Source organism: Acartia tonsa, chromosome 5 (genome assembly GCF_053477335.1).
Source record: "Acartia tonsa isolate MP-2025a chromosome 5, ASM5347733v1, whole genome shotgun sequence".
NCBI lineage: Eukaryota > Metazoa > Arthropoda > Copepoda > Calanoida > Acartiidae > Acartia > Acartia tonsa.
The window spans coordinates 30,367,510-30,383,131 of NC_137264.1; the positions used below are offsets into that span (position 1 = coordinate 30,367,510).

The 15,622-nt window shown below is 33.3% G+C and overlaps 1 protein-coding gene across 1 annotated transcript in view; it reads left to right on the forward strand.

Moving 5' to 3' along the window:
* LOC145319257 (integrin alpha-PS5-like) overlaps nt 1-15,622 on the forward strand; it is a 69,137-nt gene that overhangs the window by 537 nt on the left and 52,978 nt on the right. The window contains exons 2-5 of the mRNA XM_080161269.1: nt 1,663-1,751; nt 3,795-3,934; nt 4,214-4,274; nt 6,444-6,504. Coding sequence (XP_080017395.1) covers nt 1,663-1,751; nt 3,795-3,934; nt 4,214-4,274; nt 6,444-6,504 — 351 coding nt within the window. The remainder of the gene's footprint in view (nt 1-1,662; nt 1,752-3,794; nt 3,935-4,213; nt 4,275-6,443; nt 6,505-15,622) is intronic.

Below are 15,622 nucleotides of genomic sequence, written 5' to 3' on the forward strand. Positions count from 1 at the left end.
TAGTCATAAGAAAAAGAAGCATTTTCTACTAAATTTTGTATGAAATATATTTTTAACACACCCTTTTACATTTCCGTTCTTTATTTCCTTCTTTACACACACAAATAAATATAAATAAAGCCAGAGAAATATAGGAAAACCTAGGGTGGGAGGGAGAGGACAACAGCGTTCAAATTAATCACCATTCATTTCTTTTCATATAATAATCAAATGCTACCAAATAAAAGTAAAAGGAAGTTTGTCCGTGTGATACATTGAGATCTCGAAAAGGGCATAGTTGTACAAATTGGTCAATAAAAGTTTTCAAAGGGTGTAGAACAATCACCACTAAAATTGTAGAAGCCACACATAATGCAACTGGATTCCAAATAAATATGTAAGATATGAATATTTGTTAAACTTGTTCATCTTTACATGTGGCTTAGTAGCGTTTGGATTTTTTTTTGTTACTGGCGATTGCGGCCGAGCCCCTAATAAATTGTTATCTAATGATGGCATAATTAAGAGTTGATTTTTTAAATTTAATTATAGTTTCTTAAGAAACGTATAACAGTCAATTAATATAGCTTTTGTCAGGAAATTAAAGATACGTAAATGGAAAATATTTTTTTCTTTTGTCTCCTACTATCAGGGAGATTCTTTGTTCAAAAGTTACCACTGATTAAACGCATATGGTGCGACAACTTCAAGAAAATGTATCTTAAAAATTCAGCTTGTTTCCTTAAACCTGTACATAAAATGGCACGCGGAATATTAGAGCATTTTTCAGGAACCCACGGGTCTTAAATTGTACTTCACAAAAAGTTTGTCTATCTTAAAACCCAAAATTATAATTAAATTTAATATCCCTATTTTATTTAGTTTTTGTACAGTATAATATTTTGATAATTGGTTGATTTTTTTCATGAAAATTACCAATTGTTGTAAAACTAGACGATTTTAATGACTTCCAAATAAAAATCAAAAATACATTTAAATAATGAGTTATGATTAAATGCTTTAATAATAATAAAAGCTTTTCTATAAATAATTTTGTTTGTCCGTTTGGTTTGCTTGCCCATTCTCATTTTATCTCTAGAGATGGTTTGATATATACGCCTGTCCAATAAAGTCAAAGTTTTACATTATTTCTTGAAGTAAAAGTTGCAAACGCACATGTAATTAATCCACAGTCGTTGATTTGTTTTGTCCGTTGGCATACAAAATAATCAGCCATAACTAGGCATTAGCGGTTGCTTTATCCTGTAATGTACCTTATATTATGAATGCTTATGAAGTGTATTAACATTATTTGATTCCCCTTAATTTACCATATTTATTTTAGCTTTATTGCGAGTATCATTATACAAATGGTCTGGTTATTGTACATTTTTACGTCTTAATATATTTATTCCCCAAAAAATAATCTAGTAATGTAAATGAAATGTACTACTTATTGTATCTGTTATTTACTTTTTTCGTGATACTATAATTAATTTCTAAAGCAAATATTCTAAAATTTATGTTGTGTCTTACACCAGGCTTTTAGATAATTTAAAACTTTCCAGGTGCATAATAAACATTTCAATTTTAAAAAAAATTTGTTCATTTACTTTTGTTCATTTGAAACTTTTATAAATCCTTTAAACAATCAATTAAAAATAATAAAATATTATATCTTAGATACAAAGTTTCCAATATTGTTGAATATAGCTGAGAAGCAGTCATCTTCATACTTTGGCTACAGTGCTATTCTAACCAGGAACAACCAGGTACAATTTCACAGTCCTCTTCTAACTAGGAACAGCCAGGTACAATTTCATATTTTGTTTACAGTGCTCTTCTAACTAGGAACAGTCAGGTACAATTTCATATTTTGGTTACAGTGCTTTTCTAACTAGGAACAGCCAGGTACAATTTCATATTTTGTTTACAGTGCTTTTCTAACTAGGAACAGCCAGATACAATTTCTTATTTTGGTTACAGTGATCTTCTAACTAGGAGCAGCCAGATACAATTTCTTATTTTGTTTACAGTGATCTTCTAACTAGGAACAGCCAGATACAATTTCTTATTTTGTTTACAGTGCTCTTCTAACTAGGAACAGCCAGATACAATTTCTTATTTTGGTTAAAGTGATCTTCTAACTAGGAACAGCCAGATACAATTTCTTATTTTGTTTACAGTGATCTTCTAACTAGGAACAGCCAGTTACAATTTCATATTTTGGTTACAGTGCTCTTCTAACTAGGAACAGTCAGGTCCAATTTCATATTTTGGTTAAAGTGCTCTTCTAACTAGGAACAGCCAGGTACAATTTCATAATTTGGTTACAGTGCTCTTCTAACTAGGAACAGCAAGATACAATTTCATATTTTGGTTACAGTGCTCTTCTAACTGGAACAGCCAGATACATTTTCATCTTTTGGTTACAGTGCTTTTCTAACTAGGAACAATCAGGTAAATTTTTTTTTATTTTGGTTACAGTGCTCTTTTAACTAGGAACAGCCAGGTACAATTTCATATTTTGGTTACAGTGCTTTTCTAACTAAGAACAGCCAGGTACAATTTCATATTTTGTTTACAGTGCTCTTCTAACTAGGAACACCCAGATAAAAATTCAGATTTTGGTTATAGTGCTCTTCTAACTAGGAACAGTCAGTTACAATTTCATATTTTGGTTACTGCGCTCTTCTAACTAGGAACAGCCAGGTACAATTTCATATTTTGGTTACTGTGCTCTTTTAACTTGGATCAGCCAGGTATAATTTCGTATTTTGGTTATAGTGATCTTCTAACTAGGAACAGCCAGATACAATTTCATATTTTGGTTACAGTGATATTCTAACTTGGATCAGCCAGGTACAATTTCATATTATGGTTACAGTGATCTTCTAACTTGGATCAGCCAGGTACAATGTCTTATTTTGGTTACAGTGCTATTCTAACTAGGAACAGCCAGTTACAATTTCATATTTTGGTTACAGTGCTCTTCTAACTTGGATCAGCCAGGTACAATTTTATATTATGGTTACAGTGATCTTCTAACTTGGATCAGCCAGAAACAATGTCTTATTTTGGTTACAGTGCTCTTCTAACTAGGAACAGCCAGGTACAATTTCATATTTTGGTTACAGTGCTCTTCTAATCAAGAATAGCCAGGTAAAATTTCATATTATTGTTACAGTACTCCGCAAAGCCTTTATATTCTGTGATGATCGAAGGTTAGTTATTATTATAATCAGAATGTTTATAACTTTCTATGATTTATCTTATAAAAAAATACAAAGTGAATTGAAAAGAAAAACAAGAATCCTGTATTTGCAGACTGACTCAATATTTCTACAACTTTCCTTCCAGACTTTAAATTAATAAAACAAACACTCAAAGTAATAGATTTAGAACTTTGGATGTATATAAATTAATAAAACTGCAATTTGTAAAACAGAAAATATTATAATTTTAAAATGAAGACAATAATGCGAAAATTTAATAACATTTTTAAAGTGGGAAATGGATAATATATCGTTGATAGAAATCAATTCATATTCTATAATATTTATTTATTCATCGCATTGTAACAAATACAGCTTTCCGCAGATATCAAAATTTAAAATTGTAGGTAAAAAGCCCTCAGTGCTAACAAACCTGGTATTGATCTTATGATTTTTATTTTAATATTCGTGGAAAATTTTCTGTAATACGATGCAATATATGATTTTTCAACGTGCCTGAGAACCGGTTCTAATCCAGCGGATATTAATGGGGTTCGAAGCCATATAGGAAAATCTTTAACCTTATTTTAAAAATTTCAGACAGATCTCACAAGAGCATATATAGGAGCTCCTTTCTATACCAAACCTGGAACTTACGGGGCAGCTGGAGCTGTTTTTACCTGTTCTGTTGATCCAGAGTCTAGCAGGACAAACTGTTTCAATCCTCCAGTTGAAAATCTGTAAGTTTTTTTCTACTCAGTATCATGATATACTTGCAGGGCAACCCGGGCGACCCAATCCTCAATATAACCTGACCTTAATCATGTAACAAACAAACTACAAACTTCCCACCCCTACTTTTTAAAAATCATTTAAAAATAAGTAGGGGACGGGGGGATGCTTTCTTTTTTTTGACTAAATTATAATCATGTATGGTATTTAAGCACTATAAAAGTTAGTTTGTCTCCGTGTACTTTCTTAATCTTTGTCACCACTCTCCATACCTATCATAATTTCAGGATGAATGTTCCTGTGAACGAATGGGAGAACCAAATGTTTGGAGTTGATCTTACTATACACAAGGAAAAACATTCGCAACAAAAGTATCTAAAAGTAAATTTCATATTATACCAATATGGCTTTGAAACCGCTTAATATCCGCAGGATTAAAACTGGTTCTCAGCGATACTGAAAAATATTTCGCATCGTATTAAAGTCAGCTAAACTCGGATAGTCAAAGTGAAAATTATAAGATTAATTTATTTCTGATATATTTTTTTTATGAATTTGGAGGGGGGGGGGATTTGTTTACGAAGGGGTTGACCTACCTCCCGTTAAAATAACAAAAACCAATACAGCACTAATAGATAGATTCACTGAGAAGCACAACATAGTCGTCTTAGAGGTTACCAAGAAATTAAACTTTATACAGATAAACAAACAGAAAGACACCATACTACTTTGTAGATTTTTGTCTTGGCTCATAGCATTTATTTTATATTCACACATAGGGGTTATCTCAGCCGTTAATTGCATTGTAACAAAAAAAAACAGGCAAGCAAATGGATTTAGAATATACATGGATACAGGAAAAAATTGTCAATGAAGCTTGCTAAGATTGAACTCGTTTATTGGTCAGTTCGTTCATCCAGTAGGAGGGAAGGGGATGGGGTTTAGAAGGGGAGAATCCTTATTTTGGAGTGGGGACAAAACCGCGACAAACAAACCGCGATAATACGTACTTGCCAATGGATATATTATTACTTGGATCTTACACCAGATCTTCAGGTTTCTCTAATAGGTGAAACTTTAGTGGGCTAAAATAAGGGAGTGGGAACAAAACCGCGACAGGGACAAAACCGCGACAGGGACAAAACCGCGACAGTGACAAAACCGCGACAGTGACAAAACCGCGACAGATAAATAACAGAAATATAACTATGTAGGATTTTTTTTTGTAGAAATACATGGCCGCAGCGCTCGGCCCCCTGGCCTGCCTAGCCGCGGGCGCTCGGCCCCATTGCCCATAACCTAACCTAACCTAACTATTGTAAAAAAAATATTAAAAATTTGGAAAAAATCTACCAACCCCTTTTTGTAAAATCCACGAAATTCTAAATTATAAATAAGTTAATGTACATTAAACATTCAAACATATAGGTTAGGTTAGGTTAGGTTATAGGCAAGGGGGCCGAGTGCCCGCGGCTAGGCAGGCCAGGGGGCCGAGCTCTGCGGCCATGACCTTCTAGCATTAAGATTTTTTTATTATAGATTTTTTGTAATGTAGCGGTTTTGTCACTGTCGCGGTTTTGTTTGTCGCGGTTTTGTCCCCACTCCCTTATTTTAGCCCACTAAAGTTTCACCTATTAGAGAAACCTGAAGATCTGGTGTAAGATCCAAGTAATAATATATCCATTGGCAAGTACGTATTATCAATGACTTACAGACGACGGCGAATTATGCCCTTGACATAAGTTTTAGGGCTCTTCCTTTACACAGAGGCATTATTTTTTGGGATCTATTCAATTATGGAAACACTGTATGTAGGTATAAATTACTCTTTTAAAAAATATTTTCTTCTTCTAGATTCATTTATTTGTTTTTCAATTATCCTGACCAAATCAACGTTAATAAAATATTCATTTTTTTTATTTTTTTTGAGGAAAACAAAATAAAATCAAACTTATATAAGAAAGTAGGATACGGAAGGGGAAACCAGAATTTGATATTAAAAATATGTATATTAAGCACACAGCCATAAAGGTTATTAAAGTGAAAGCATTCAAGCTGCGATATGTATTAGTCGAGTTAATTAAACTGCTGTTTATAGCGATCTTTAGACACATTTTAACATTCCAATTCAACCGCCATACACCGCGTCATAACTAAAGACGTTAAAATGAATCCAACTGCTGCTATGTCAGATGAGCGACATAATAGTTAGAGTAGAGGGAATGTCTAAGCCCATAAACAGGCGCAACTCATTACCACGCACAGTTAGGGCTTCCAGGCAATGGTCATACAATCATAGGGTTGGTTGTCTGTTGGATGTTACTTAACCTAATATCCTTGGGTGTTTGAATATATCATCCCATTACACGCGGATGATGCTGTGGATTCTCTTAATGATCACTTGAAAATCGAAGTTGAATCCCGCCCTGACGAGGTAAGGTAATAAAAACGAAAAAAATTCAAACATATTTGCTACTTTTGATCGTTCTTTGTTAAAAAATGAATGTTTAAAAACTGAAGGATAAACTGTTTACATGCGCACCAAGACGACAATCTGTTTACAACTCAAAATCTCAAGGTAAGTAGATTTACTAGGTCAAGAATCAGAAAATCTGATCATCGTTTATCCTCTTGAGCAAAGCAACAGGATGTGTGTCTGCCTTTTTGTCACTTCAGATCTTGCTAACCGTTTTGCTGATATGGTTTTGTTGTACAGTGTAGCTTTTAATATGACTTGGAAAGATTTATAAATATTTTCGGTTAGGTAATTTCAAAGATAAATCCCTCCTAACCCCCCACCCCCCTCCCAATACAAATTGTTTTTACCTTTTCTTTTCTAAACTAAAATAGAAATACAGTCTACCTTTCACTCCCCTCAAGAACCCTCGAGGGACGTAGATGCTAGACAATAATAATAGCATTTATTTCATATGAGCTTATATTACAAAACATTTTTTTAAGTATCAAAATCAATCTTATATTTTTTATTTTCGTATCATTATACAAACATCAAGAAATGCGAAAAGATAGATAGTATTTTATGAGCGTATAGCAATTTTAATCAACAGAACTCAATTTTGCTTTTTGATTTCGACGGGGGAAATTAATAATAGCGAAGATTTTGTAGTATTTGGAATCGGTTTGTCCGTCTGTTCGTTGTTATCGTTCAAATTGTCCTATTTCTAAATATGATGATTCTTGTATTAATAAGGTAAAATTAGTAAATAATAACTTAAATTCTAGAATGGCTATTACTTGGAACTATTTTGCACAATGACATTAACGAGGCAAATATATAACCAAGTCTTTAAAAAAATTGTATCCTGTATTTAAAAATGCTATTTCTTTTGGATATTTATGTTATAATTTTTTTCTCCAAATGCTGATAACCTAGTTATTTATTTGACTGTTTGATTTTTAAGTGTGTTGTCAACCTTGTTTAATTTACTAATAGCTTTTCCATTGTAACTTTTCCTTCTTTCAAATCAAAGGTTCATAAATTACTCATATAAATTTTTTTCTGAGTTTAATCTACTTAAAGTAAAGTTAATTTTACTTTTGTCAGAACTAAACAATAAAATTGTGTAACCTAATAAAAGTTGAAATGTTATATGAAAGCAATTGATATAAATTAGATAAATTCAAATGCGAATTTGGTCCGAAAATTAACAAAGTCCCAAAAAGATTTCTTTATCTTTAAACAAAAATTCCCCTTATGAATATTCAGGCAGTTAATAATAATTATATAATGGATGTAGAATACACTAGTAAAATGTAGGTTTTTTAGCCACAAAGAGGAATACTCTGGAAATTCGAACTGATATCATTTATTTATACCTAAATAGAGAGCCCCACGTCTTTATTTAAATCATAAGTGCATAGCCTAAAGAATAAATTGCATTTGAACATGAGTATATTTTTTCTTGAAAAAAAGCTGTAAAAATGTGTTTTTAACCTAAAAAAATCATTAAAAAAATCTGCAAGTCAAAATATGAAAAATCCGGGAAGCTTTTTAGTAATAAAATTTATTCTTAGTTTGATTGTTTCATAATAAGAAACATGCCATAGTTTGCAAGAGATCATTTAAAAGATCCAAATAATTTGTGTTGCTTGTGAAAGAAAAGGCAAGAATTGCCAAGATTAAGAGAAAAATGAAACGTTGTTTGTTTTTGAAAATCTGGTGCAATTGAAGGAACTAACAGGTCTTTGTAATACTTGTAAAACATATTTATAAAACATATTTGTAATTATGAATTATAAATTCAAAGTGATGTGTCTATTAAAAGCAAAACTGTTCTAAAAATAGTGTCAGTCCATTCGCTCGTCCATATAGTTTTTTCCTTGTTAACTTATGCATGTTAGAATTGTCCTATTGATTTCAAACTTTGTATGGTGATTTCTTTAGTAGTTAAGAATTTATTTAGAAAACGTAGCAACTGTATAATCATTACCAGAATGTCCGTACTCAGTTTTTCAACAAATTTACTCCAATTTTGTTTTGACATTTAAAATATTTACATTTTATGTGTTATTTGTAAATGTCCGTTTGTCCTAGTGACCTATTCCAGTATGAGAATCTGAATTGCTATAACAATTTTTTTGAAATCTTTATACTTTGAAATTTATTCTAAATCTTGAATGCCATCTTAGTTAATTAAATGTAATTCTATACAAAAAAAAAAAAAAATATTATTGTGGATTTAAAAGAACTTCATATTAAATAAATGAATAAAACTTGTTGAAATGATGTTAGATTTTTTGGAAAATAGAGGGGTTTATAAGGTATAAAATATAAAAATATGAAAAAAAATAGGCTATGCACTTATGATTTAAATAAAGACGTGGGGCTCTCTATTTAGGTATAAATAAATGATAACAGGTCGAATTTCCAGAGTTTTCCTCTGTTTGGCTAAAAAACCTACATTTTACTAGTGAATATACGTGGATTTTATGACAGGTGAAAAATTGTCTTCAATTTAGGGTTATATTTCCCCTGTCATTTATTAGTCATTTTATTTATCCAGTATGAGTGCTGTGAATTGGGTAAATTATTAATTAACTGTTTTTAGACGAATCTAATTGATTTTCTATTTAGTTAGCGTTATCATATCTAAATAACAACACTTTATTGGTTTTTAACTTTTGAGAAGTTTGAAACGATATATAAATTCCTTTTTTTGTAATTAATTAACATTCCATAATATTTCTATTTTTGAAATAATTCTATATTTTGTTTTATTAGATTTTAGAGACGTAAATTTTTGCAGTAAATACTAAATATTTAATGTGTGCACTTTTGTGTTGACTTTCGTTATTACATACAAATTATGCCTATTAATTATTTTATAATGCCTACGTTAACTATTAAAAGCAATACTAGATTTCATTATTAGTTAATACTAGTGACGTGTAGTAATAGCAAGAACAAACAGCTAAATATTCTTATAAAGTGTATTAATTCAAGACAAGATTAACATACAATAATAATATTAATATTAAGACAACTGTTCACTTTTATGTTCGTGTCGTGTTGCAGAGCAATGTCTTGCTCCGAAACGGTTGACACAAGAACTAAAAGCTAAACTATAAAATACATGCATTGCTCTTAAATCAGGAAGAAAGGGACTATACATCACATTTCTCCCTGGCTTTAACATGAACCTGGATTTCAAACTGTAATATTTCAGATTAAATATAACAATAGGTTTTTACATGTTAATTATCATAGATATATTATAAGTAGCGTTGAACGCTTATTAAATAGATAATAATTGATCTGGTATGACACCTGCCATATTTTTTTTTTTGTTTTTTATATATATTTTTATTCCAGATCTTTAAACACTTCGTATACATTTTTTTTTATTTATTTTGGTTCCTTAGAACTCTTTTTTGTGTTTTTTTATATTCCTTTTTTCTTTATGTGTTTTTTTTTCTTTTTAATATTTTTTTAAGAAAAAAAAACATTGATTAACATATAATCATTGAAAAATGCATTGATTAACACCTAATGCATTAATTACATAGTTACCATAAATACATGATATAAAAATAACATTGGTTAACATATAACCATCAGATTTAAGCATGGTATTACAGAGCATTAATATGAAACATTAATTTTAAACTTTTTTGAGACTACTACTGCCTCAACAAATATTAAATACATAAAATAAAATAAAATATGAATTAATACACATAACTATAATTATTACTTTCTTTTTCCAGATGTTCTGCTCTTCTTGCCAGATTCTTCAATATCCATGGGCATGATAGCTTCATCATCATTCACTCCAAGTTTTGCGGTCTCATCACACAAGCCGTCTTGAGACATCCTTGCCTCAGTATCACCAAGCATATGAAAACATCTTTCAAATCCACTAGTAACCGCAACCGAAATCGAGGTTGCAACGTTATCAACCTCCTCCTGATTATCCAAAATCTTTTGATGCTTACGACTAACCTCCTCTCCAAATTTATCAAGCATCATCAATATTCCAGGCGTGTGTTCCATCCTCATTTCCTCCCTCACTTGTTCATCAACACGCCATTGCTGATTTGACAATTCAAGGTCCAGACAAACAGGAATGTTCGGATTTAAGGGCTGATCTATCTGAACACAAACAGGATCCCCAAACCGAGTAACCAATTTGAAATCACCTTCGAACCACTCATTTACTTTGTGTTCAGGATTAAACTTCCACTCAATATTGGTTGTCAACAAACTTGTATAAACTTTTCCATCCAACTCCAATTTAATTTCCTTTACTACATTCTCTAAAGTGGTATCTGGATCACATAACAATATCTGCTTGGCTAGAGTCGGACGGAGACGCTTGCAGCGCATCTGCATTTCCCAGGTCAAAACTCTTGCGTCTACTTTATCATTCAACAGACTACCTGCATATGTGGCACTCACCAGGTTATCAATTATTTCTCTTTGACCATCCAATCTAACATAACGTATCTCAGCTGGCATCTCTCCACTGGTGATTAAACTCACCGAATTCACATTTACAATGCGTGGAATGTAGACTGATAAGTTCATGTATTCATTCACCTGAATAGAGTCAATAAACACTTTAGCACTCAAATCCTGTTCAGACTTTCCATCAAGCCAATCTTTCTGTAACTCGAACAAAGTTGTGGATGGCATTTGCTTCAGAATAAAGCTTACTTTATTCACGACATCTTTCCAATGTGCCAGGAGCCGGATAGCTGACACAACCTGCGTCTTCAACCTCAGATCAACGCTATTACCCACCGTTCTCAACACCGTCTGAAGGCTCATTTTACCATCTGCAGGTATGACGTCAATTTTTGAAAGTTGATGCCAATCCTCAAGTTCCCCCATATGTTTGATTATGGGTAACAATTCGCCCAACGTTTGACAGCTTTTTCTCTCATCTCCATCCAGGTATTCAATCTTAGCAAGCAACACCAAACTTGGTAAAATTTCGCAAACAAGCTTAGAGAGAAATATGGTTGCACTCAACTTATTCAAACTAGTTGTCTCGTTCCATGACAACTTTCTGTTTATAGCTTTAGAATGCTCACCAGCCGCCATCAGGTTGAGGTGTCTTGAATTCTGGCTGGTAAAGATAGGGATCCTGTCCACAGGCCAGTCTATGGAGTTGATGCATCTCCCCATCTCTAACTGCACCGATAACATGTTTACTAAATTCAACTTAAACCTTGGTTCATTATCAATAAGACGAGCTAAATCTGCCAGTGGCATGTCCTCACTGCTCAAAAATATGTTCCTCGTCGCCCTGCCCACACTCAACGTGGGCAGCTCAACGCGCGACATTACCAACACCAGCCGAGATGCAGAGTTGCTGACCAATGCAGATACAGGTAGACCAGGTTTGACTTGATTTCCTTCATTGACAGATTGTTTGTGGCGGCCATCTTCTTCATTGCTCAATAACTTTTGATTCATTGTTGCCGCCGTAACCAACCTGCAAAAATACAATATAATTAAATTTCAGCATAAGAATTTAAGATCTAGCATTAAATTCTTCCTCAGTAAATCTTTTTTTATGACACCATGAACAACAACAATACAACAATGCCAACATAGGAATTATACCTAACAACAACATTAACACAATCAAAACAAACTTGGCAAACAATGGTAATATATCTTTGAACAAATGTTCTAAACCAAACCAAGGACCTGTAACCTGTTCGAAAAATGACAACTTATGATCAACAAAATCCAACTTAGAAGCTTGTCCATTAAAATCCTCAAAATCCTCTAATCCCTGATATTTAATAGTCTTATTAAAATCAGCAATAAACACTTTTTCATCGTTCAGAAAAATCTTTTGTCCCACATGTTCTGATTTTTCATTGGCAATGTGCAGAAGTTCGAGTCCCTGCCCCTGATTCCCAAGGAACAAATTAGCTGTCAACTTCAAAAATACCGGACTTTGCGAACAATTTAACAATTTTATATCCTCTACTGCAACAATCATTCTACTATATTCTTGTATTCCAACTGTCTCACCTTTATAATCCACCATCAAATGTCCTACTGCACATCCATAATCCACACCTAACTTTACTGGAATTTCAACCGCTGTACACTTTTCATACTTAGCAATTTCTCCCAGGTATATAATTCTGAACCCATGATGCATCTGTACATTTGATCTAACTTCTGTTTGAGCACATCTAGAAATACTAAAAAGTTCCATCATCCTCTCATTCCTTTCTCTGCTAGCCAAAAACATAGCATTCAAATCAAATCTAGCTTCCTGTTTTAACAAATCCCCAAAATAACTTCTAACAGCCGCCTTCGGTTCCTCTAAAAACTTGATACCCTCCAATTCTGTCACAAAAATGTTGAAATCCAGATGCTGCAAAGTAAGTTTCTCTGTTCCCATAATTTTAACTAAAATATTCCTTTCCAAGTTAGAAACAAAAAGTTGTTCATTCCACGTAGTTAAATTGAATGTATCTTGAAAAACTACCTTAAAATTACTGGCCGGTTTTCGTACTACATACGGAAAATATGGAGAAGTTGATGTTGCCCACAAATGATTATCTTCAAAATTCGCCACAATCGTCTTTTTATCATAATCCATAACAACATTTCCCTTGATCAAAACGGGTGTATTTTTTACTAAAATATGCAAAGTCCCAACAGCAAAACCTAAATTGAACCACATATTGTGCGCGTATATTCCCAGTGTCTTGCATTGAATATTTTCACCACCAACATCCCAGAAAGGTGACCATTAACTGTGAAACTGTGAACAGTTGGCAAGTCTATGTTTATTTTAAAACTAATACCATCATGCTGATACTTGCCAGAATGAAAAATCCTTCTACATTCGTCCATACTCAACTCTACCTGTTTTTCATGTGGCACGTCTAGTACGTGCACATGACTCGCGGTACCGCAAAACCAGCGCTCCAATTTTAGTCGAACCTCACAACTAATGGCTTCTGACAGTATAAAATCGGTTTCTGCTAACCCCAATAATTCCACAGATCTGACCGGTTCCATCCTATCATGCAAACAGGCAGCTGATCTAAGTTCAACATTACTTATTTGAGAACAATCATAAGCTGCTAACCGTGGATCCTGTGACGTATACATACCACCAACAACAATCAAACAATAAACCTGCATCACAACAACAAATAACAAAATATCCAAGTACCTGACTCCTCTATCATCCTTGGATTTTTTCACAGGTACTGGTCCAGCACGTCCACTCTTTGAACTACAAGCGTCAGGCGACCTCTTGCGCATACCACGATCTCCATCTCGTCTATTCCGGTCATGTCTATCACCACCGCCGCTTCCTCTCTTGTCATCACGCTCCCTACGGTTTTCGTGGTAATCTCTTCTCCTGCAAATATTATACAAATTATTACAAATATTATTTTTTAATCAATTTTGCGAGGTTCCTAGTTACTACATCTGCTACTGAATAACGTTCTAATCTGTCCTTTTCTCTGTTTTGTCTATCCTCTTCCAATTTTTGTAATTGTACTTCATTTGTAGAACCTTTAGGACGACCTTTAACAGGAATAGTCTCAGACATTTTTTGCAATTTTGCGTTATCTAACGATCTATCTAATTCATCCTCCTCAACATCTCTACCTCGTTTAACACTTCCCCTTCGTTGTTCCAAGTTTACAATTTTACTTTGCAGTTTTGGAAAAGTGTCCTCTAAAATACTCATCCGAGACTCTAACTCTCTAGCAGATTCCATGTTAACATCCTCTACACCCAAACTGTTGTCTACTAAACTATTATCAGAGGCATAATCTCCATGAAAAACACTATCCTTACTAATAGTAGAATATGTAGAGTCTAACTTAGTTTTGTCAGTCATATCATTCGAATCTACACTATCAGAAATATGAGTACTTTCCAAAGTATCACTAAGATCCTCAACTAAATCATCTAAATTTTCATTATCCTGAGAAACATTTGACCTTTGCTGTGACAACCCAACACCCAAAAAAGATTTCTCCAAAAAATCTGGTGTTACCTGTCCATCCTTCCGCCTTCCAACCACCTCTGGACTAGCGCCACAACTATTCTCCTCTTCAGAAACGCCTGAACAAGTTAAATTTCTTAAAGTATTGGGAAAGTCATAGTTTACTTTCAAGGTATTATCCACAGAGAAAAACTCATCTGTAATCACTAAGTCAATCTTTTCATCTGGAGTCAAGTCTAAAGTACTCTCAATAACATATATTTTATCTCTTGGTACAATTCTTACCCCTTTGTCTTTCAATCTACACTTTTCTAGGGGTTGAACCTCGAATAAACTATCAGAAATTACTTTTGTCACTAGACACGGACCCACCCATAGCGAGCAGAGTTTACGAGCTACACCAATCGTTGTGACGTCATAAAAAATATAACAATAGGAATTTATAGCTATCGGCCGACCTATCCTTTCTGTATTTTCTACCTGTAAATACTTCTCAGTTCTTTCTTGTCCAGTTCTCCAATTTTTGTCAAGGCACTCCAATAACTCTGAAAAATTCATATGTTTAATTTTCGAGCGGGTTAACGGATCAAATGAGTCAAGTGGAAGCTTAGGGTTTCTTAGAAACATCTTAAAATACGGGGAACATCCTAACCTCCGATTGAAAGAAGTGTTCATACAAAATTGTGTAGCTTTAAGTTTATAAGCCCAATCTCCATCTTGAAAACGTAAATCAGTCTTAAGAAACGAATACACCGATTGGTTGTATCTTTCACTGTAATTCGAATTTGCTGATCTTGGAGGGATAAAAATTTGTTCAATTCCCAACCTTAAACAAACTTCCCTAAAAACTTTTGATTTGAAACTTTGTGCATTGTCAGTCCTGATTCTCTCGCATAGTCCCCAAACAGAAAATAAATTAAACTTCAAACATTCAATAATTGTTTCAGCTTTAACATCCTCAATAGCAAACAACCACACATATCTAGTACAACTGTCAACTACTATTAAAATGTGCTTACAAATGACTCCATTATATTCACACTCATTCAAAGGACCTAAAGCATCTATGGCCAACTCTGCCATAGCTTCCCCAGCCAAAGGAGAAAATTCTATATTATGATTATGTTTAGGTTTTTTACGTCTATTCAAACAAATGACACAATTTGCAACTGCCGCCGCTACATATTTAGACACATAGGGAAAAATGAAGTGACGATTAATCCTGCTCAAAGT